The sequence below is a fragment of the Saimiri boliviensis genome, chromosome 1 (assembly GCF_048565385.1).
Source record: "Saimiri boliviensis isolate mSaiBol1 chromosome 1, mSaiBol1.pri, whole genome shotgun sequence".
Lineage (NCBI taxonomy): Eukaryota > Metazoa > Chordata > Mammalia > Primates > Cebidae > Saimiri > Saimiri boliviensis.
The window spans coordinates 73,768,842-73,790,347 of NC_133449.1; the positions used below are offsets into that span (position 1 = coordinate 73,768,842).

A 21,506-nucleotide genomic window follows, 5' to 3' on the forward strand; every position below is an offset into this window, starting at 1 on the left:
TTAACCCCTGGCATCCACTAATCTGTTTTCCATTCCTATAATTTTGTCATTTCAAGAATGTTACATAGATGGAATCATTCATGTAACCTTTTGAGACTAGTTTTACTTAACATAATTCTCTGGAGATTTATCTGTGTTTTTGCATTTATCAATAGTTTGTTTCTTTTTATTGCTGAGTACTATTCCATGGTAAGGATGTACAGTTTAATCATTCATTCAGTAAGAAGATCTGTGTTGTTTCCAGTTTGGATTATTACAAATAAAGTGGGCACAAACATTTATGTACAGGTTTTTGGATGCATATGTCTTTATTTCTCTGAGATAAATGCTCAGGAGTACAATATAATTTTCTGAACTATTTTCTTTACATACGTTTAGAACCACATCTAACTAACTATATTATAGTTTTCACTTTGACCATCAGATAAAATTTAGAAAATTCAAGAGCAGGAAGTTTTATTGTATTTATTCATATTTTTGCTAACATGTTTTACATCTTCTCTGATATTTTAAGGTTATTTTATTTATTTTCTGTTTAATTAATTTCCTTTAGCCATTCTTTTCTAGTGCGTCTGCTGGTAACAAATTCTCTTAATTTTTCCTCGTCTGAGAATGTCTTGACTTCCCTTCCATTTTTGTCAGCACCTGAAAAATATTATGCCACTGTCTTCCGGGTTCTATGGTTTCTGAAGAGAAATCCACTGTCAATCTAATTGTTTTTCTCTTATAAATACAGTCAGTGTTCTTTCTTCCAGGATGCTTTATTTTCCCCCCTTAAGACAGAGTCGTACTTTGTCACCCAGTGGCACAATCTTGGCTCACTGCAACCTCCGCCTCCCAGGTTCAAGCAGTTACTTCTGCTTTAGTCTCCCAAGTAGATGGGTAGGGCACACCACCACACCCAGCTAGTTTTTGTATTTTTAGTAGAGACAGGGTTTCACCATGTTGGCAAGGCTGGTCTTGAACTCCTAACCTCAAGTGATCCACCTGCCTCAGCCTCCCAAAGTGCTGGGATTACAGGTGTGAGCCACCACACCCAGCCTGTTTGAGGACTTTTTCAGCTTCACTCTTTCTTCTCTCTTTTTGGGTTCCAGTGACACACGTTAGATCTTTTCCTATAGTGTCACCAGTCCATAAGGCTGTTTTATTTGTTTCATTTTGTTTTTTCCTATTTTCTTTCTATTGTTCAGATCAAGTAATTTCCACTGTTCTATCTTCCAGTTCAGACTCTTTACTATGTCCACTCCATTCTGCTGTGGAGCCTCTCCACTGAACAGTTTATTTTGGTCAATGTGTTTTTGAGTTCTACAATTTGTTTGTTTCTTCTTTATATCCTCTGTTTCTTTGCTAAGACTTTTTATTTTTTTCACTTATCCCAAGCATATATTGTAATTGCTCATTGAAGCATTTTTATCATAGCTGCTTTTAAATCTTTGACAGGTAATTCTGTCATCTAAGTTTTGGCATCTGTTGATTATCTTTTGCATTGTTTTAATTCTTGTTCTTGCTAGGATGAGTGATTATCTATTAACACTAGATATTTTCACATTATGTTCCTAGACTCTGGATATTATCTAAACCTTCTGTTTCCACTGGGTTTTCTTGACACCACTTTGGCAAGGTAATAAGGGGTGCCTCCTCATTATTGCCGGGTGGACGTAGAAGTCAGGGGTCCTTACTCTGTCTCTACTGACACCTGAGGAAGAGGATCCTTCTTGTTATTGCTGGGTGAGGGGTGGAAGTCTAGGTTCCCCACATAGTATGCACTGACACCACTGGGGCAGGTGTGGGGGCATGCCTGGACATCAGGGTAAAAGTCTTGGCTCCCTACTTGACCTACTTTGACATTGCCCCAGTAGGGCATTGGAGATCCTCACTATGTTTTATAATGTGGAAGTCAAGGCTCCTCACTTTGCTCTTGGTGGGGGTGGGGTGGGGTGAAAGTGTTTTCTGGGTTTGGCTGGAGTGGAACAGTTGCTGTCAAAAGTTTTCCATCTTGCTAGGCTGTCCCTTTCTTGTTTCTTTGCCTAGAGAGAGCAAGTTTTTGTTGTGGCTCTTTTGGTCTGTGCCAGTTGGCATCGCCAGGTTGCTGCCTTCTTTAGCTCCAAGTCTGGGATATATTAGGCAAAAAGAAAACCCAGAGAATTTACACCACTGTGTCATATTCCATGGGTCCTAAGATCCCTTACTTAGTCTGCCTTCTCCACTTTTCAGTCTTCTTATGTTTTGTATATAATGTCTAGGGTTTTTAGTTATGCTTAGCAGAAATAAAAGGGGAAAAGTATATCTGTTCTATCCTTCTATAAGTGGAAGTCTTCAAATTTACATTTTTGACCCATTTAAACAGTTTTGTCAAATATATAATCATTATTGGGCAAAATGTCCATACAATGTATATACCATGTGATACTTTGCATAATATTGTGTTTAAGAGGACTGCTAGAAAATAACATCTTTATTTAAACTGAAATAAACTGCTCACATTATTAATGAAAGCTTTTTCCCTCTAGGAAATAATGCAAAAAGTGTCCCAAAGATCTTGACCAGTGAACAAAGATTTGAGAAAGACAGCCAAGCTCATGTTTTCTCCTGATCAAGAAAATCATCCATCTAAAGCACCAGTAAAATATGGGGAACTCATTGTCTTAGGGTAAGGTTTCTCCATTTTGATGAGCCACACCGTTGAATAATATACGCTAATTTTGGCATTTAGGTTAAAAGTGCTTTTTTTGTTTTAGAATTTATATCTTACCTGCTTCCAAAAAGAATTTAAAGCTACAGGTAATGTTACCAAATCAAGAAACGCTTTTAATTCTCATATTCATGCCATCTTTAAAAAGCACTCAAATACGACACAAGCTTTGTCTCAGAAAAGAGCAAAGTTTCTTAAAGATGAAAAGAAAAGGCTGGGCGCCATGACTCATGCCTGTAATCCCAGCACTTTGGGAGGCTGAGGTAGGCAAATTATCTGAGGCCAGGAGTTCGAGACCAACCTAGTCTACATGGTGAAACCCCATCTCTACTAAAAATACAAAAATTAGCTGAGTGTGGTGGTGGACACCTGCAATCCCAGCTACTCGGGAGGCTGAGGCAGGAGAATTGCTTGAACCTGGGAGGCAGAGGTTGTCCAGCCTGGGCGACAGAGTAAGACTCTCAGAGAAAAAAAAAATATGAAAAATGTATTTGTCCAATGTCACAGTTGTTCCATTGTCTTCCTTATCTCATGTTTTGCCTCAGGGGACGTTACCAAAAATTCCTTTTTCCTTCCCTGCTTTAGGTAATTTCATACTGTAGGTTCATTTATTCTTTTGCCCCTCTTAGTTATTGTTTTGTGCTGTACATTTTGGTTAAAGGAGTTATATAGGTATATGGTGACAGCCTAATGCCTCTGAATCACAGGACCTAGCTAGTTCTTAGCTCCTAAAGTAATTTCATCCATGTAACTCACAGAAATAGAATCTGAAGATTGAGGAAAAGTTGATTCTGTTATTCTAAATTATTTCAATTTATTCCTCTTAAACTTGCCATAACTATTCAAGTAGAGACACAGTATTAGCCTGTCTTAACTAGAGATCTCAGAAACTAGAAAATTGCTCATTTTAGGCCAGGTGCAGTGGTTCGCGCCTGTAATCCCAGCACTGTGGGAGGCTGAGGCAGGCAGATCACCTGAGGTCAACAGTTTGAGACCAGTCTGGCCAACATGGCGAAACCCCATCTTCACTAAAAATACAAAAATTAGCTGGGTATGGTGGCATGTGCTTGTAATCCAGCTACTCAGAGTCAGGAGAATCACTTGAACCCAGGAGATAGGGGTTGCATGAGCCAACCTGGACAACAGAGCAAGACTCTGTCTCAAAAAAAAAAAAGATAAAATAAAATTGCTAATAAAAAGCAACTCTAGATATTGCAGTATGTTTGAGAGTCAGGTTGTTAAGGTGAGAATGTGTTGTTTCATATGAGAGAGTAGGAGAAACTAGGGAAATCAGATGGAGTTACCGAGCTTGACCGGTGGTTAAGAATCCTAGAATCCAGTGTTTATCCCAGTGCTGCTCCCTGTATGACCCCGGGCAAGTTACTGAACTATCCTGAGCCTTTGTTTCCTCCTCTGTAAAATGACAATTAGACAAGATCATCTAAGGCCCTATGAGATTTAAAATGCTTTTCTCAAAAACAAAACTTTAAAAGATCATAAACTTAGCATAGTAACTACAGTATTACAACTTCAAATCACATAGACTTGAAGACAAACAGCTCTTAACTACCAAAAACTTTTCCAGGTTAAATTCTTCTGGCAGGAAATTTGAGAGTCATTTGAGGAACTAGTTTAAAATTTAGCTTATGGTTTTAAACTGCCAGTCTTAGCCCAGAAGTTCCTCAGTTAAGAGATAATCATTAGCCACAGTAATTGTCTCTGTGTCTGGTACTTGGTGTCTTAAAATGCAAATACTTTCTCTTCTCAACCTTCTAGAAGTGAAGCTGGAAAAGGTTTCATGGTGTTGCTACTTAGAAAAGAGCTTTGAACTACAGGAATGCAATGTGGGACTAAAGAGCCACATCCAGAAGTGGGATGAGTCATGCAACTCAGAGGACAGTAGTGAAGGGGCAATGAGGAATGGACAGTGGGGCTGGTGGCAACACAAAGCCTAGAATAGCTAAAATAATTTCTTAGCTAAGGTGCTGTACTTTGGACTTATAGCAAGGCTAGCAACATTATAAAGGGCTTTTTCCAATACAAAGTGTTTTATTTGAAAGAGTCAGTGTAATTTCTACATATGGCAGTCATTGAGTAAAGTCTCGTCTCAGCTTTAAAACATTCTTCTTGCCAGCCACAATTACAGGCCATTTTATAACCACTCCCTCCTCCAGCCTCAAAACTGTCCCTATTCCCTGCTTCATTTCCCCCTAGATTGACCAACTGCATATAGTAGATCATCAAACCAAAGATTTGTCAGCGGACAGGAGGCAAGGGGCAGGGGGCAGGGGACGTGGACAGTGAATGAGGAAAGATTATTGTTAAGCTACTGCTCTTGCTTCAGTGAAGCAGTAAAGAATGATTTAACCATATGACAGACATACTTAAATTCAAATTCTGGCTTTGCCAGTGTCACTTGTGTGACCTTCAGAAAATAACAGCCTGTTCCCTAACATGTAAAAATGGGGACAGTGATTTCAATCTGGTAGCATTTTTGCAAGGGTAGATTTAGTGAGGTGATGTATATGGGATAGAATTCAATAGTGTCTGGTTTACAGTAAACACCCAAATATTTTTATTTTGTTTTTAACTTTTTTCTTTTCTTTTCTTTTTTTTTTTTTTGAGACAGCATCTTGCTTTGTCACCCAGACTGGTATGCAGTGGCATGATCTCACTGCAACCTCTACCTCCTGGGTTCAAGTGATTCTCCTGCCTCAGCCTCCCGAGTAGCTGGGATTACAGGCATGCACCACCAAGCCCGGCTAATTTTGTATTTTTAGTAGAGACGGGGTTTCTCCATGTTGGTCAGGCTAGTATTGAACTCCCGACCTCAGGTGATCCACCCACCTGTCTGTGTGTGTGTGGGGGGGGTGTGGGTGTGTGTGTGGGTGTGTGTATACATGTTATGGAAAAATGGTCATAAGATCTGAACAACAAAAGTATGTTTACTGCTTAGCAAACATGTCCGTTGGACAGGTTCTGCTAATATAATGAGAGTGTATTTGTACATTCAGGTAGCTAAGACTTAGCAAGTCTAAAAATTCCTTACTTCAAAAGTTCAGCTATTTAAAGTGTTTGGTTCACAGTTAAAGGAGATTCTGTTTTAAACAATACATACTATACTTTATAAAGGTTGTATTAGCACATGCAAACAATTCACCTTAAAAAAAACAGAATGAGTCATAAGGAGTCAGACAGGCCATTAATCAGCTCTTAATTATCTTTCATAAAAGAGGGAAGGAAAAGAATAGAGATAACTCTGTATATAATCCAAAAGGTTCTCTGTGACTTGGAATGAAGCCAGAAAAAAAATCTCATTTTGTTTCACACACTGGCACCTGGTGTGGAGATCAACAGTTGCTCAAAGGAATTTGAAATAATTATAGTGTGCTAATAGATAATTAATTGGGAACTGATTCTGCAAGGCAGAGTAAAACATTTGTTTCATAATTGTGCAGTTCAAGAGATCACTTATATTTTTTTCCCCCCATCAGGTATAATGGGTCTCTCCCAAATGGCGATAGAGGAAGGAGGAAAAGTAGGTTTGCTTTGTTTAAAAGACCTAAGGCAAATGGGGTGAAGCCCAGCACTGTGCATATTGCTTGTACTCCTCAGGCTGCAAAGGTAAAAAATAAATTTTTTTTTTAAAAAGCTACATAAATTATCTTGGAGAAATCGAAAGACTTTTATGTGTTGTTTATATTCTCTAGCATTCCCCTCACATTTCTATTTCAGAAATTTCCTTTTGTTTGGATTGGAGAAGAGACTTTGGAGACATGGTATTTGAAGAGCTGCCATATGGAAGGGGAATTGGACTTTTTTTTTTTTTTTAATGACAAACCAGGATCAGTGGGTGGAAATTAGAAGGAACATTCTCTTTCCTTATTAAAAGAGGTGGGGTGGGGGACAGGGCTTTATCTAGTACTTAGAATTATGCAGCTGACTGCCCTGAGAAGTGGAAAGTTCCCACTCTATTACTGGAGGGGCCTCCCTGGGAGGAATGTGATGTATAATATGTGTATTCAGGTATTAGAAGCATGTGTGGATGAGGTAATTTTTAAACTAAGAGTCTTTACCTAAGATTCTATGTATTGTTTTTATTCATTTTTGGTTTATAACTTCTTATCTTTTAACATAGTGCCTTGCACAAAGTAGACCTCAATAATAATTAAATTGAATAAAAGCTATGAAAGCAATATCCAAGTGCATCTACAATATGACTTCTCAACCCCCTAGCCTATATCATGCTTCTAGCGTCTTTTTCTTCTTCTAACAAAATTTCCAGGAGCTGGACCACCATTTCAAGATACTTGGGCTTTTCCTAGAGTGACAGACAAGGAGGGAGAATTTCACATCTTTGTATTTTCTGTAAATTCTTCTGCTTCCAATTTTATAACACAGAATGAATTTGATACTGTAATGAGCAAATAAGAAAAATTACAAAGAGTTCTTTGACTCCTGGAAGTACCTGTGTCTTTAGCTAAGTAGCCTGAGGATGTACATTAGTATTATACCATCTGAAGCATATCTTTATAAGTTAAATAAATGAGAGACAGAAAAATTGGCATATGATCTGGTTTTAGGTTACGCTTCAGTGTCTGAAGATAATTGACATTTCAGCTTTGTTTTATACCCAGTTTGATTTGTGAAAGAATCCTTAGGCCTTGTAGGATTCCTCTGTTACTATTTGGGAGCCAGTTAGTGCAGAAAAGGGACAACTTCTTTTGGGGTATTTGTTTTTGCTCCTTTGGAGAGAAGGAATGTGCTAAGCAGGTGGCAAAAGTAAACCTCAGATTGAACCAATCTGAGGCGCTTCTTACAGTATCTCCCCCAGGAGTGCTCTTGTCATTTTGGGTGTGCCAGTTTTTTCTTATTCAGGACTTTCCTACATACTACAGGACATTTATGGGTCCTTCACCCACAAAATGCCATGTGATCTACAAATTCTCATAACAGCCAAAAAATGCACAAAATATGTTTAGATGCCCCTTAAACAGCTAATACTACCTCTGGTTGAAAATCACTATCAGGGAAAAGATTTCTAATCCCTACCTCTGTAATATCACATTCTGTACTTTTCTTCCTGTTGTTACTCTGCCATGCCCTCATGTTTTCATTGTTATCTCTTTTTCATCTTTCATCTTTACTAGGCAATAAGAACCTTAGGGATAATAGACTGACTCTTGGGTGGGCGTGGTGGCTCACACCTGTAATCCCAGCACTTGGGAGGCCAAGGTGGGCGGATCACTTGAGCTCAGGAGTTCAAGAAAAGCCTGGGCAACATGGTGAAACTCTATGTTCACCAAAAGTACAAAAAATTAGCCAAGCGTGATGGCATGCCCTCAGGTCCCAGCTACTTGGCAGGCCGAAGTGGGAGGATCACTTGAGCCCAGGAGGCAGAGGCTACAGTGAGCTGAGATCATGCCGCTGCGCTGCAGCCTAAATGACGGAGTGTGACCATCTCAATTAAAAAAAAAAAAATTGACTCTTTCCTCTTTAAATTTTGGAGGAATGTATTAGTGAGGTCATGATGAAAATTAATAGTTTAGTCTGGCAGTCATCTGGGGTGAGTGGTTAAAACCCTGTGTTCTAGTCCAGTGAGACTCGAACTTGACATAGTTTTTATTCTCGGTCTAAGAGTAGGTTTAACAGCTAAAAAAAACACACACAAAGATTACAACCTCAAAGCACACAAAAACCAATATTTTAAAATCTTGTTAGCTGCTAAGAATTACTTTTCAAAATACTGAGTAATTATTTCATTGAAAAGTCAGCTGTTTAGCTGAGTACTGTGACACATGCCTTGTAGTCCCAGTTACTTGGGTGGCAGAGACAGGAAGATCACTTGAGCACAGGAGTTTGAAGCTTTAGTATGCTGTTTTCCTGCCTGTAAATAGCCACTGCACTTCAGCCTCTGCAACATTGTGAGACCTGTTCTCTTAAAAATATATATGTGTGTATACATACATACATACATATATATATATATATATATATATATATGTATGTATGTAGGTTTAAAACCTGCAAAACAATTATTTAGTATTTATGAATACCTAAATGTGTAGAAATAAGTATGTAAAACATGCATGTAAATGATCTATACTGCATTTTTGAGGTTGGATACCTGTGTGGAGAAAAGGGAATTGAGAGAGACATGTAGGTAGCCTCAATTGTATCTGTAGCTTAATTCCTTTAAAAAAAATCAGAAGCAAAAGTGGCAGTATTAAGCTTTGATAAAGCTGAGTCATTAGTACAGTCTCTTTGTATATTTGGAATTTGGTATTTCTGTATTCTCTTTGTATATTTGGAAATTTGACAATCTTAATCTTAATTGTTGTTTTAAAGCTTTATCTATTACAGATTAGCTGCAAATTGAAACCAAGTGAAAACTTACGATGCCAAACTTCTAATTAAGAAAGGTTTTTTACTTTAGCTTCTTTGCTGTATATAATTATTCCCTTCTGTCTTTGTATCTGTTTTCTTTTTACGCAGCCCATTTCTACTTCCTTTGTGTGATGACTAGATTTTTCCCCTCCTTTGATATTATCTTCAACTCAAATACATAGAAAACACTTGAAAACAAAACTGAAAAGTTCTTGTTAACAATGTTTTTAGTTTGAGATAAGTCAGAAGTACAGTCATAAGCATAAGCATTACATTCCTTTCCTTTGGTAATGTTTAATCATTCTATGAATGTTTCTTTTGTTTTAAAAATTTTTTTTCCTTTATCTCCTGGGACCAAATCCCAAATGCATTTTTCTGTGTCTCATCCCACATATGGCAAACATTTGTCATCTCTAGAGTCACAAAATGGTTAGAAAAACCAGTTAACTTGGCTTATTAGTGAACTTTATAGCTCTCTAAATGACTTCAAAAATCAGACTCATCTTATTTTGCAAGATTTTGTACTTCTTATCAGAGCAGTACTATCATTTTCTGTTTTTATGTGGGATTCGGTTTTGATTATTTTTTAATTTAAAATACTTAATAAGGTAGTCTGGTGTTTGATAAAAGAAAATTATGGGCCAAGTGTAGTGGCTCACACCTGTAATCCTAGCACTTTGGGAGGCCAAGGTGGGCGGATTTTCTGAGCTCAGGAGTTTAAGACCAGGCTGGGCAACATAGTGAAACCCTGTCTGTACTAAAAATACAAAACAAATTAGCCAGGCATGCTGGTGTGTGCCTGTAGTCCCAGCTGCTTAGGAGGCTGAGGCAGGAGAATCATTTGAACCCAGGAGGCAGAGCCTGCAGTGAGCCAAGATCGTGCCGCTTGTACTCCAGCCTGGGCGACAGTGCGAGACTCCATCTCTAAAAAATAAAATAATGTTCTTACTGTTTAACTGCTTCTAAATATTCTTCGGTACCACATTCAACCTAAGAAACTGACAGGAGTTATTAACCGCTCTTCTAAATATCGGGGAAAATATATAAATATGTCATGTAAATAGTTTTCCCTTTTTTTAATGAAAAGATTTTCAGATTGGATTGATCTGCCTACTAATTTTTGCTATTAACTTTTTCATTCTTAGGCAATAAGCAACAAGGACCAGCATAGCATATCATATACTTTATCTCGGGCCCAGACTGTGGTGGTTGAATATACTCATGACAGCAACACTGATATGTTTCAGGTATTATAACGTCTGAAATTTTTTTCTTAAAAAAACAAAAAGCTAAAAATCTAGTCTTGGTAACTTTTGCTGAGGTCAGATAAAGGATTATCATATTTTTATATTGTATTTTATTAAAATATAGATTGATTGCTAAACCTCATAAGTAGAAGTCAGTCAAGCATGGTTGAGATGGGCTCTGGAATCAGAATTACTGAAAATATTACGTAGCCATTATATGCCTCAGTTTTTTCCTCTGTAAAGTGCAGATAATAGACTCTCCCTCATGACTATTAGGAGGTTTAAATGATCTAGTACACGTAGAGTACTCAGAGCTGCACCAGGCACTTAGTAAAAACACTTAGTGAATAGTAGCTATGATCCAAAAAAGAAAACAATAAATATTCTGTACGTATTTATGACTTTTTCTACCACTACCTCCCACCTTCCTCTCTAGGCAATAAACAGTTTAGGCAGTTGCTAACTATTTGTATTATATATGTGAAGTCAAACTTTTTTCCACAGCACATATTTGGTCAATGCTACTCATGCAATAACAGCATTTTTTGACTGGGTGCAGTGGCTCACGCCTATAATCCTAACACTTTGAGAAGCCGGAGGAGGGGGATCACAGGGATCATGGGGTCTGGAGGTCAAGACCATCCTGGCCAAGATGGTGAAACTCCGTCTCTATTACAAAAATCAATCAGGCATGGTGGAGGGCGCCTGTAATCCAACTATTCAGGAGGCTGAGGTAGGAGAAATCATTTGAACCCAGGAGGCAGAGGTTGCAGTGAGCCAAGTCAAGATCGCGCCACTGCACTCTACCCTGGGAGACAGAGCAAGACTCTGTCTCAAAAAAAAAAAAAAAAATATTTTTCTCTCACTTTTTGTACCAATCCAGTGCTGACATTTTTATAGGCTGAGAGATTCTAGGAGAGTCCATTCCAAAGATGTAAATAGAATTCTTGATCTTCTTCCTTAATATTGAGCTCTCTGAAGCCTTGGGCTTTTTAAAAACAAACTTAACGGTGGCTCAAGCCTGTAATCCCAGCACTTTGGGAGGTCGAGGCGGGTAGATCACGAGGTCAAGAGACCGAGACCATCCTGGTCAACATGGTGAAACCCCGTCTCTACTAAAAATACAAAAAATTAGCTGGGCATGGTGGCGTGTGCCTGTAATCCCAGCTACTCAGGAGGCTGGGGTAGGAGAATTGCTTGAAACCAGGAGGCGGAGGTTGCAGTGAGCCGAGATCGTGCCATTGCACTTCAGCCTGGGTAACAAGAGCAAAACTCCATCTCGAAAAAAAACTTAAGTAGAACATAAATTGCTTGATAACATTGCTTTTATAATTATTGTCCCTTTGACTTTTTTTTATTTTATTTTACAAGGCAAATAAAAGTGAAAAGGCCTGGAAATATATTTAATTTCAGTCAATAGCAAAATATTTCTTTGAAGTCACTCCCTCTGCCCAACCCTTTTAATGAGATGAGTTACTGAATTTATTTTCTCTAGTTAATATTAGAATGTGGACTTTTGTTTATGTTTTCCTCGCTTTTACCAAAAATAAATAACATCTTTAATGAAGATTAACATTTAGATCCAGCAAAAACCTAACGCAAAGCTTTAGGATGGTTTTTCACATTTTGTTTCACTGACAAACAGTAAAAGTGAATAAACTTAGCTTTTTTTAAAATCAAAATGCTCCTAGCCCTGTAGTCTCAGTTACTCAGGGAGCTCAGGTGGGGGATAGCTTGAGCCCAGCTTGGGCAACGTAGTGAGACCTCATGTCTTTTTGATTGACTGATATAGATAGATAGATAGATAGATAGATAGATAGATGTTCCCAAGATACTTGGTCACAGGCTAGAATTTCAGCTTCAGAAAGTACCTTATATTTATGTGTTTACCCCTTTTATAGATGAGGTTAACTGAAATCTTATGAGTTAAAGATGATAGAGTTACTTGGGAGCAAAACTGAAATTAAACCAGGTATCCTGAATTCTGAAACAGTGTCTTCACATCTAATGAAAGCCCTTAAATAAGTTTTAACGTTTCAAGTTTTGTCTTTTTCATAAAGTTCAGAATTTTTCCCAGTATCATAAACTGTTATGCCCTTTCTACAGGTATTATAGCTTTGGAAAATCCAAACATTTCTGCATCAAAAAGACTGTGATGTATCAGAAACTACCTTGATAAACTAGCCAGTCTTTGAGGAGTTGTATTAGAAACATTCTAGGATTGTCTGCCCTGCAACTGAACAAGAACATTTATTGTTCAAGTCACCAGATATTCCAACTCCAACTCGGTGCATCATTTGGCACTATAAAGTACATAAGGGAGACATTTATTATAAGCTGATTACATGCCTAGGTGCTATACTGACCCTCTAAATTTTAAGCACATTGATTAGGTTGAAGAAGGATGGAGAAAAGACTTTACACTGGTGCCTTTTTATATAGATCTTTTTATCAGGTTAAGTAGGATTTTTGCCAGCAACCAGTAGAAAAGCATTCTGGCAAAAGAAATGGCAAAGAAGTACAGAGTGTGGTAAAAGATTGGCTAACAAGCTACCTGTACCTAGTAGACAGAAACAGCAGGAAATTCGGCTGGATTGATAGATGGGAGGCAAATCTTGAGTCAGTTTCTATTATCAGAAATAATAAACCGCAAATTTTGGATAAGCTTTAAGGAACCATTGAGTTTTCTCTTGGGGGGTGAGGGAGAATGACAAAAGAGCTGTATTTTTAATGCTAATTATTAACATTAATCATATTTTGGCATCTAATCACATTCTTACTGGTTTTTTTTTCTTTATAGTTTTTTCCTTTTCATTGTCATTACAAATATTGCTTCAGTGTCTTAAATATTCTCTCCCAAGACCCAGTTGAAATGTCAGCCCTCTGGAACAGTCTCTTTCCAAATAAGTACTACTTCTGTTGATTCTGAATATTAATTCAATCCTTGGCCTACATCTTTTAGCTTTTAAAGAGCCTTTTTGTTTTGGGAAATATTTTTAATTTGAAAGATCTGACCATTTTATTTGGGTATCATTATCTTAAATTTAAGATATCTTTATGTTTAAGAATAAAGAAAAGGGATATCCAATCTTTTTTTTTTTTTTTTTTTTTTTTTTTTTTTTTTTTTTGAGACAGTCTTACTCCATTACCCAGGCTGGAGTGCAGTGGTGTGAGCAACCTCTCCCTCCTGTGTACAAGTAATTCTCCTGTCTCAGCCTCCCAAGTAGCTGGGACTACAGGCACCTGCCACCACACCCAACTGAATTTTGTATTTTCAGTAGAGATGGGGTTTTACCTTGTTGTTCAGGCTCAAACTCCTGACCTCAGGTGATCCACCCGCCTTGGCCTCCCAAAGTCCTGGGATTACAGGCATGAGCCACTGTTCCCAGCCAATATCCAATCTTATATTTGTTAAATAGTTTCCCTCTAAAACTATCCAATCTAAATATTAGGACTTTATACTTGATGATTGGACAAAAACACTAAAGAAGTTTATCTAGAAATGTGCTGATATGAGGAACTTGAGGCTAAAATATGTAAAGAATGACTTTTAAGAGTCTTTGTAGAGGGTCAATATTTTTTCTCAGTACCCACATTCTTCAATTTTACAATACTACTTTATAACAAATACATTCACGAACTGATAACTTCCAAATATTTGCTTTAAAGCCCTGTGACACTTGTCACTTTTGTCATCTACCCGCTGATTTCCTTTTATCAACTTTCAAAATGAAATTTACATATTTACTAGCTAGTACCTCTGAAGATGTTTTGAAATCTCTGACACCTCACCCATCCAGAACTCTTATCTGGGAGCCTTGTCTCTCTGAAATATACCCAAGAACCAGAAAGAATATATATATATATATAATAAATGCCACAAAGTTGATGCAATTAATTGCTTTCCTGTGCTCCCTAGAGAATCCCTTAGGCTCTCACTACACCTTTTGAAATTGTCTTCTCTGAAGTTGGTTATTTGATTTCTCAATCCATAGCAAAATAAGAGTAGCCAGTTAAAGGAGGGACTTGTTGATGGAAGCAAGCATGACCAAAAACAAAGAATGATAGCTGACAACCTGACAGAAAAGAAACAAGAAAATCTATGAAGTATACATAAGACCTCAAAGCAAGGCTATGCAAGCCCTTGACATAAGGATCAGCAGTCTTATACACCTCTTATAGCACCTGAAGACATCGCTGCATATCAGCTTAATATAAATGGTATTTATAGTGTAATGTTCTGCAGTCTTCTAAAAGATTTACTTATATACGTTCACTATATTCTGTTAAATAAGGTAGAATAAATAGAAATTCTATTTGACCCAGAAATCCCATTACTGGGTATGTATCCAAAGGATTATAAATCATTCTATTATAAAGACACATGCAGACGTATGTTCATTGCAGCACTGTTTATGATAGCAAAGACCTAGAACCAACTCATATGCCCATCAATGATAAACTGGACTAGGCAAATGTGGCACATATACACCATGGAATACTATGCAGCCATAAAAAATGATGAGTCAGTGTCCTTTGTAGGGACATGGATGAAACTGGAAACCGTCATTCTCAGCAAACTGACGCAAGAACAGAAAATTAAACACTGCACGTTCTCACTCATAGGCAGGTGTTGAACAATGAGAACACATGGACACAGGGAAAGGAGCATCACACAGTGGAGGGTGGGGGAAAGCAGTTTGAGGAGGGATAACATGGCAAGAAATGCCAGATATAGGTGATGGGGGGATGGAGGCAGCAAACCACATTGCCATGTATGTACCTATGCAACAAACCTGCATGATCTGCACATGTACCCCAGAACCTAAAATGCAAATAATACATATATATATAAAGAATATCTCTAAATATCTCTAAAGAGAAAAAACCTACATGATACACACATTTCCATCCAAAAGGGTTAAGATTAAAATCTGCAGTGATCTAGAAATCTCAGCCATTGCTAAAGTCTTCATTCCCTGAGTGGTTCATATATTGTTGTTAAGTTCCCCTTTAATTCCATGCTCTAAGTGATTACCTTCATCAGAGACAGTCTGACTGATTAGTTTTCAAGAGTATAGATGCCCCCAACGTTAAGTATGGTAAATTTCAACTTTAAGAATTTCAGAAGTTTAATATTTACTTCTCTGTGTGTGTGTGTGTGTGTGTGTGTGTGTGTGTGTGTGTGAGACAGAGTTTTGCTCTTGTTACCCAGGCTGGAGTGCAATGGCACGATCTCGGCTCACCGCAACCTCCGCCTCCTGAGTTCAAGCAATTCTCCTGCCTCAGCCTCCTGGGTAGCTGGGATTACAGGCACACGCCACCATGCCCAGCTAATTTTTTGTATTTTTAGTAGAGACGGAGTTTCACCATGTTGACCAGGATGGTCTCGATCTCTCAACCTCATGATCCACCCGCCTCGGCCTCCCAAAGTGCTGGGATTACAGGCATGAGCCACCACGCCCGGCTAATATTTACTTCTTATACTGCCTTCTTGAATGGATTTTCCACTGTGTTCTTTGAATGGATTTATAGATGTTTCTTTTTCCCTCAGATTGGCCGTTCAACTGAAAGCCCCATTGATTTTGTAGTAACTGACACAGTTCCTGGAAGTCAAAGTAATTCTGATACACAGTCAGTACAAAGCACTATATCAAGATTTGCCTGTAGAATAATATGTGAACGGAATCCTCCCTTTACAGCACGGATTTATGCTGCAGGATTTGACTCATCAAAAAACATCTTTCTTGGGGTAAAAAGCTTTTTTTCTAAATGATGCTTTCTTTTATACTAGCTTTTATTCCAAATTACAAGTAATTGGAAGCTTACAACTATTATTTCTGCTAGGAAAAGGCTGCCAAATGGAAGACATCAGATGGGCAGATGGATGGCTTAACCACTAATGGCGTTCTTGTAATGCATCCACGCAATGGGTTCACAGAAGACTCTAAGCCTGGAATATGGAGAGAAATATCAGTGTGTGGAAATGTATTTAGCCTGCGTGAAACCAGATCAGCTCAGCAGAGAGGAAAAATGGTAAATACTGAATTCTTAATTAGCTACAATAAACACATAGGATGAGTTGAACTGAACGTGTTACATCCATTAAAAAAAAACTCTTAAATCTATTGCCAACACAGAATATTAAGTCTATCAAACACTGACTACCAAATTCTATACTAGAGGAAAGTATCTTAATATTTCATTTAGTAAACTCTAAAAGTGTATTCTTCTGTCATGTCATGTTAATATATTTTAAAACCTAAGCTTTCTTAAACAGCACTCTCTGATCTTTTTTCTGTTGCCATCTGTATATATTTGACCATATTTACCTCATTTAAAATATTAGACTTATTGATTAGCCAGATGTTTTAATCATAAGTTGTCTTTATAAGGCTAAAAAGAAATATGTTAATGTTTGATATTTTATCATTGATTTTCAAACTTATCTTTTTCATAACTACTGTCAGTTTCTTGAATATTTAGTGAAAATCCTATAGGAAATATCATGTCTTAAGTAAGAAGTACTTAAAACCAAAACTCTTACGTAAAAATCCAAAACAGAGTGGTGAATATGTTTTTCAATTCTTTTGTTCTCTAGGTGGAAATTGAAACCAATCAATTACAAGATGGCTCATTAATCGACCTCTGTGGTGCAACATTGCTATGGCGTACTGCAGAAGGCCTTTCCCACACTCCTACAGTGAAGCATTTAGAAGCTTTAAGACAGGAAATCAATGCAGCACGACCTCAGTGCCCTGTAGGGTTCAACACACTAGCATTTCCTAGTATGAAGAGGAAAGATGTTGTAGATGAAAAACAACCATGGGTCTATCTAAACTGCGGCCATGTACATGGCTATCATAACTGGGGAAACAAAGAAGAACGTGACGGAAAAGATCGTGAATGTCCTATGTGTAGGTCTGTCGGTCCCTATGTTCCTCTGTGGCTTGGATGTGAAGCTGGATTTTATGTGGACGCCGGCCCTCCAACCCATGCGTTTAGCCCGTGTGGGCATGTGTGTTCAGAAAAGACAACTGCCTATTGGTCCCAGATCCCTCTTCCTCATGGTACTCATACTTTTCATGCAGCCTGTCCCTTTTGTGCACATCAGTTGGCTGGTGAACAAGGCTACATCAGACTTATTTTTCAAGGACCTCTAGACTAACAGACTATTGTCCTCCAAGACTACATTATAAATTTATAAGCTAAGTGAGTTGGGTTTTCAAACTTGTCCACATCACAGTTTTTCTGCTCTGGTCATTTGCATTAAGATGAAGAATTTTTTTAAACATTTATAATAAATAGTAGCAATTTCTGAGCAAAAATCTGGGAAACTCAAGCAGAGGAATTTCTGAAAGCACCAGTCTTCTGAATTCTGAGTTTTGAAAATATATTTTGAGGAGAAAAAGATATAGTCTAATTTGATGCCTTCCTTTTAGTGTTTTTGAATCACCCATCCTCAGTGCTGAAATTGTTTTGTATAACTGAGGGTACTGTTGGTTCAAACTATGTTAGTTTACAGTTTGTTGCAAACATTGTAAAATACAGCAACATGTATATTAACTTTTTTCTATTTATCTTTATTATAGAAAATACCTTAGAATGTTCTTGATAGAGTAGCATGGTAACGATGGCGGCACACCATTGGTGTGAATGGTAGCTTAGTGAGCACCTAGTTTAAGGATTTGCAAAGTTAGGAAGAAGGACCAGAGAGCCTCTCTCCCAACCCCAGTCTAAGTAATTTGGTAAATTAGAATACTTTGTAATTTGTAAGACCAAATTCATATTAATTACCATTGTGTGAAAGGTGTTTGTTTTTAACCACATTGAAGATAATCAGGAAAGACTTTTTCTTAATGTTTCTCTCAAGCGTAGTAATGTAACAAAAACTTAATGCTAAGAAACATTTTATATGCTCCTTTGAATATGCAATTTAATCTAGATTATCTATTTTTCTCCCATGATAACTAATCTGTTTGTAGTATCAGCAGCATTTGACAAGTTTATTTTTTGGATATAAACTGTGGTTCATCTGTTCACTGTTTCTAGAAAAAAGTCCTTCCCAAAAGAAAAAGTATAAATTAGCAAGAAGGGAGAGTGACATGATTTACTTTTAGAAAAATAAATGCTTAAGTAATTATTCTGTATTTGGCTTTATTCAGACATTAGGAAATCTAGAGATCTAAAGGGTTGAATGACAATAGTGCCCCCTTTTAGCAGACCAGCCTTAACTCTGGGTTTGAATCCTAAGGGATTGCCACAGTGAGACTCAAGTAAATGTTTGCTTGGCAAATGCAGCTGAGCACCAATGACTGCAGTGTGGAGTGACCACTGCATGGTCTGTTTGTTCTCTAATTCCAGTATGTCCTTTGCTTCTGGAAGCAAAAACAAGTTTCTTCTCTCCCCTCCTTCCCACCGTTTTCTCAAAGGCACCACAAGTATAGACAGTTGCACTACATCAAATCTTTTTTTGACACTTGTCGAAACCAGTACACTTTTAGATTAGACAGTCTTTTTTTTAATATTTTGATTTGTTTTCCTTTAGTTTGAAAAGTTGCATAATACTTAATTGACTGTAGCAAAGTTTTATATATGGTAGCATAGCTTTACTTTATCTTATTACAACACTGTTCTGAATTTTCTTTTAGTTTTTAAAAAAACAAAACTTGTCGCTTAGAAGCCATGAACTATTTTATTTTACTTCAGCTGTTGAAATTTCCTTGTTTTTAAAAATGATCATTTGGGTTCACTCAGGAAATGCATGTCAGGAAACTTGTATTATAAGTTTATTAGTTGTGATGTATCAGTAACTGCTGTTACCCCTTTTTCAAAGAAATGTAATTGATTTTAAAGTTTTCTAGATTGTCACATGCTTTGTGACTAATGCAAGGAAATCAAGTCCTGTGTTGTATTTGTTCTAGTCATTTCTATTCGGGCTATATATTGTAGCTTGATTTTTATTTGCAATTAATTTATTTAAACTAAGTAAATACTTTTCAAAATAGGTATTTGAATTTGTCTCTGTGAGTTCATTTTTGCATAATCGAGAATGAGAAACCAGAAGTGAAAATTGTGGACAACTCTATTCCACACTTCCAAAAATACTCATTTGAAATAGATGAAGAATTTGCATTTAATGTAACATTTTACAGTCTCTGGTTTTCTTTGTAAAGCATCTCTTATTAATAAAGGAACTTTGTTAGTGGTTGAATAATTGAGGACTTTTCTAAGTTAAGCCTTGCTAGGGAATTGGCACCTGTGAATGACATATTAGACTATTTAAATAGTCCCCTTGTAACCATAAAAATTTCACGCCCTTCGCAAAGTTGCCTGCGTTTTCTTCTAACAGGTGAGAAAAACCTGGCTCATTTTCTATCAAATTCAAGTTTTGAAAACTCAGGCAATTTAAATGATCAGTTGGGTGTTTGCTGTTGAAGTATTTTGAATATTAGATCTGTTATTTTGCCGTGCCTAATAGAACACTTTTACTTACTCATTTGCATTAAGGGATTGACAGTATGCTGGCCAGGGAGGGGAAAAAGTTGTATTTAGGTCTCCTAAATGCACTCTCAAGAAAAAATCTTTATGGCTGAACTCTTTTTATCAAAGCAGTCTTTATATTTAAATGCTACTTAATTTGTTCAAGGAATTAAATTTCCTTTTATCTAAAAAGTTAGGGTCATGAAGCAAGACATGAAAGGCGGCCATAGAGACACAGGAGTTTTTTTACTAGGTTATCTTCTTGCAGCCTTCCTTGCTTACTTCCCTCATGTAAAAGTCTTCCAGTACATGTAAAGCAGGGTAGGAATAAATAATAATGTAAGTATGTAATTACTTCTAACATTTGAATGTCCCACTTCACTCTTCCTTCGAGATACCTCAAGAACCATGAGTGACGTATAACCTTCTGACCCAGACTGAGGGCACTGGTCACAGTCCACTTATAATGTTATAAGATCAACATAACTCTTACCACTTTGGTCCTTCATTGCAATGGATCATCTTGTGCTACCCCCACTTTTTTTTAAGACAGCGTCGGCTGGGCGCAGTGGCTCACAGCTGTAATCCCAGCACTTTGGGAGGCCAAGGTGGGTGGATCATGAGGTCAGAAGTTCAAGACCAGCCTGACCAACGTGGTAAAACCCCATCTCTATTAAAAATACAAAAATTAGCCGGGTGTGTGGCATGCACCTGTAATCCCAGCTACTCAGGAGGCTGAGGCAGGAGAATCTCTTGAACCTAGGAGGCAGAGGTTGCAGTCATCTGTGATTGCATCACTGCACTCCAGCCTGGGCAACAGAGCGAGCCTCTGTTTAAAAAAAGAAAAAAAATGAGGGTCTTGCTCTGTTGCCCAGGCTGGAGTGCAGTGGTAGCATACAGTTCACCACAGCCTCAACCTACCAGGCTTAAGAAATTCTACCTCATCTCCTGAGTAGCTGGGACTACAGATACATAACACTATTCCCAGCTAATTTTTTTCATTTTCAATAGACATGTCTCACAGGTTTTCCCAGGCTGGTCTCAAACTCTACTGCACTTAAAGCAATCCTCATGCAGTAGCCTCCCAAAGTGCTGGGATTACAAGTGTGAGCCACTACATCCTGCTGTGCTACTCCACTTTAGAGTTAAACCTATGTTCCATTCTCTTTATTCTCTAAGCATTATCCTGTAGCAAATCAGAACAGCAAAATTCTACAACACTGAATTCTACTATTCTGTTTCTGTCACCCCCACTTTCAGAATTACTCTTATGTAAGTATTCTCTAATGTTTTGTCCTCAAATTTTATCTTTTTTAGACAGAGTCTTGCTCTGTCGCCCAAGCTGGAATGCAGTGGTGTGATCTTGACTCAATGCAACCTTTGCCTCCTGGCTTCAAGAAATTCTTCCTGCCTCTGCCTCCCAAGTAGCTGGGATTACAAGTGCCTCTCGCCACACCTGGCTAATTTTTGTATTTTTAGTAGAGACGGGGTTTTGCCATGTTGGCCAGGTTGGTCTCTAAATCCTGGACTCAAGTGATCCGCCCACCTTAGCCTCCTAAAGTGCTGGACTTACAGGTGTGAGCCACTATGCCCGGCCTCTACTCATTCTTTATATATATATATAAACCCCATCTTTATATATATATATAAAGATGGGGTTTCACCGTATTAGTCAGGCTGGTCTCAAACTCCTGACC

General features: G+C 37.7%; 1 protein-coding gene across 2 annotated transcripts in view; it reads left to right on the plus strand.

Moving 5' to 3' along the window:
- PELI1 (pellino E3 ubiquitin protein ligase 1) overlaps positions 1-19,343 on the plus strand; it is a 61,459-nt gene extending 42,116 nt beyond the window's left edge. The window contains exons 2-7 of one of the 2 annotated variants that reach the window (XM_003922694.4): positions 2,511-2,650; positions 6,187-6,316; positions 10,225-10,326; positions 15,881-16,078; positions 16,174-16,362; positions 16,928-19,343. In XM_003922694.4, the coding sequence (XP_003922743.1) occupies positions 2,580-2,650; positions 6,187-6,316; positions 10,225-10,326; positions 15,881-16,078; positions 16,174-16,362; positions 16,928-17,494 (1,257 nt within the window). In that variant the 5' untranslated portion in view covers positions 2,511-2,579 and the 3' untranslated portion in view covers positions 17,495-19,343. The remainder of the gene's footprint in view (positions 1-2,510; positions 2,651-6,186; positions 6,317-10,224; positions 10,327-15,880; positions 16,079-16,173; positions 16,363-16,927) is intronic. The other variant, XM_074399155.1, reaches the window with a different exon arrangement.
- The last annotated feature ends 2,163 nt before the right edge of the window (positions 19,344-21,506 follow it).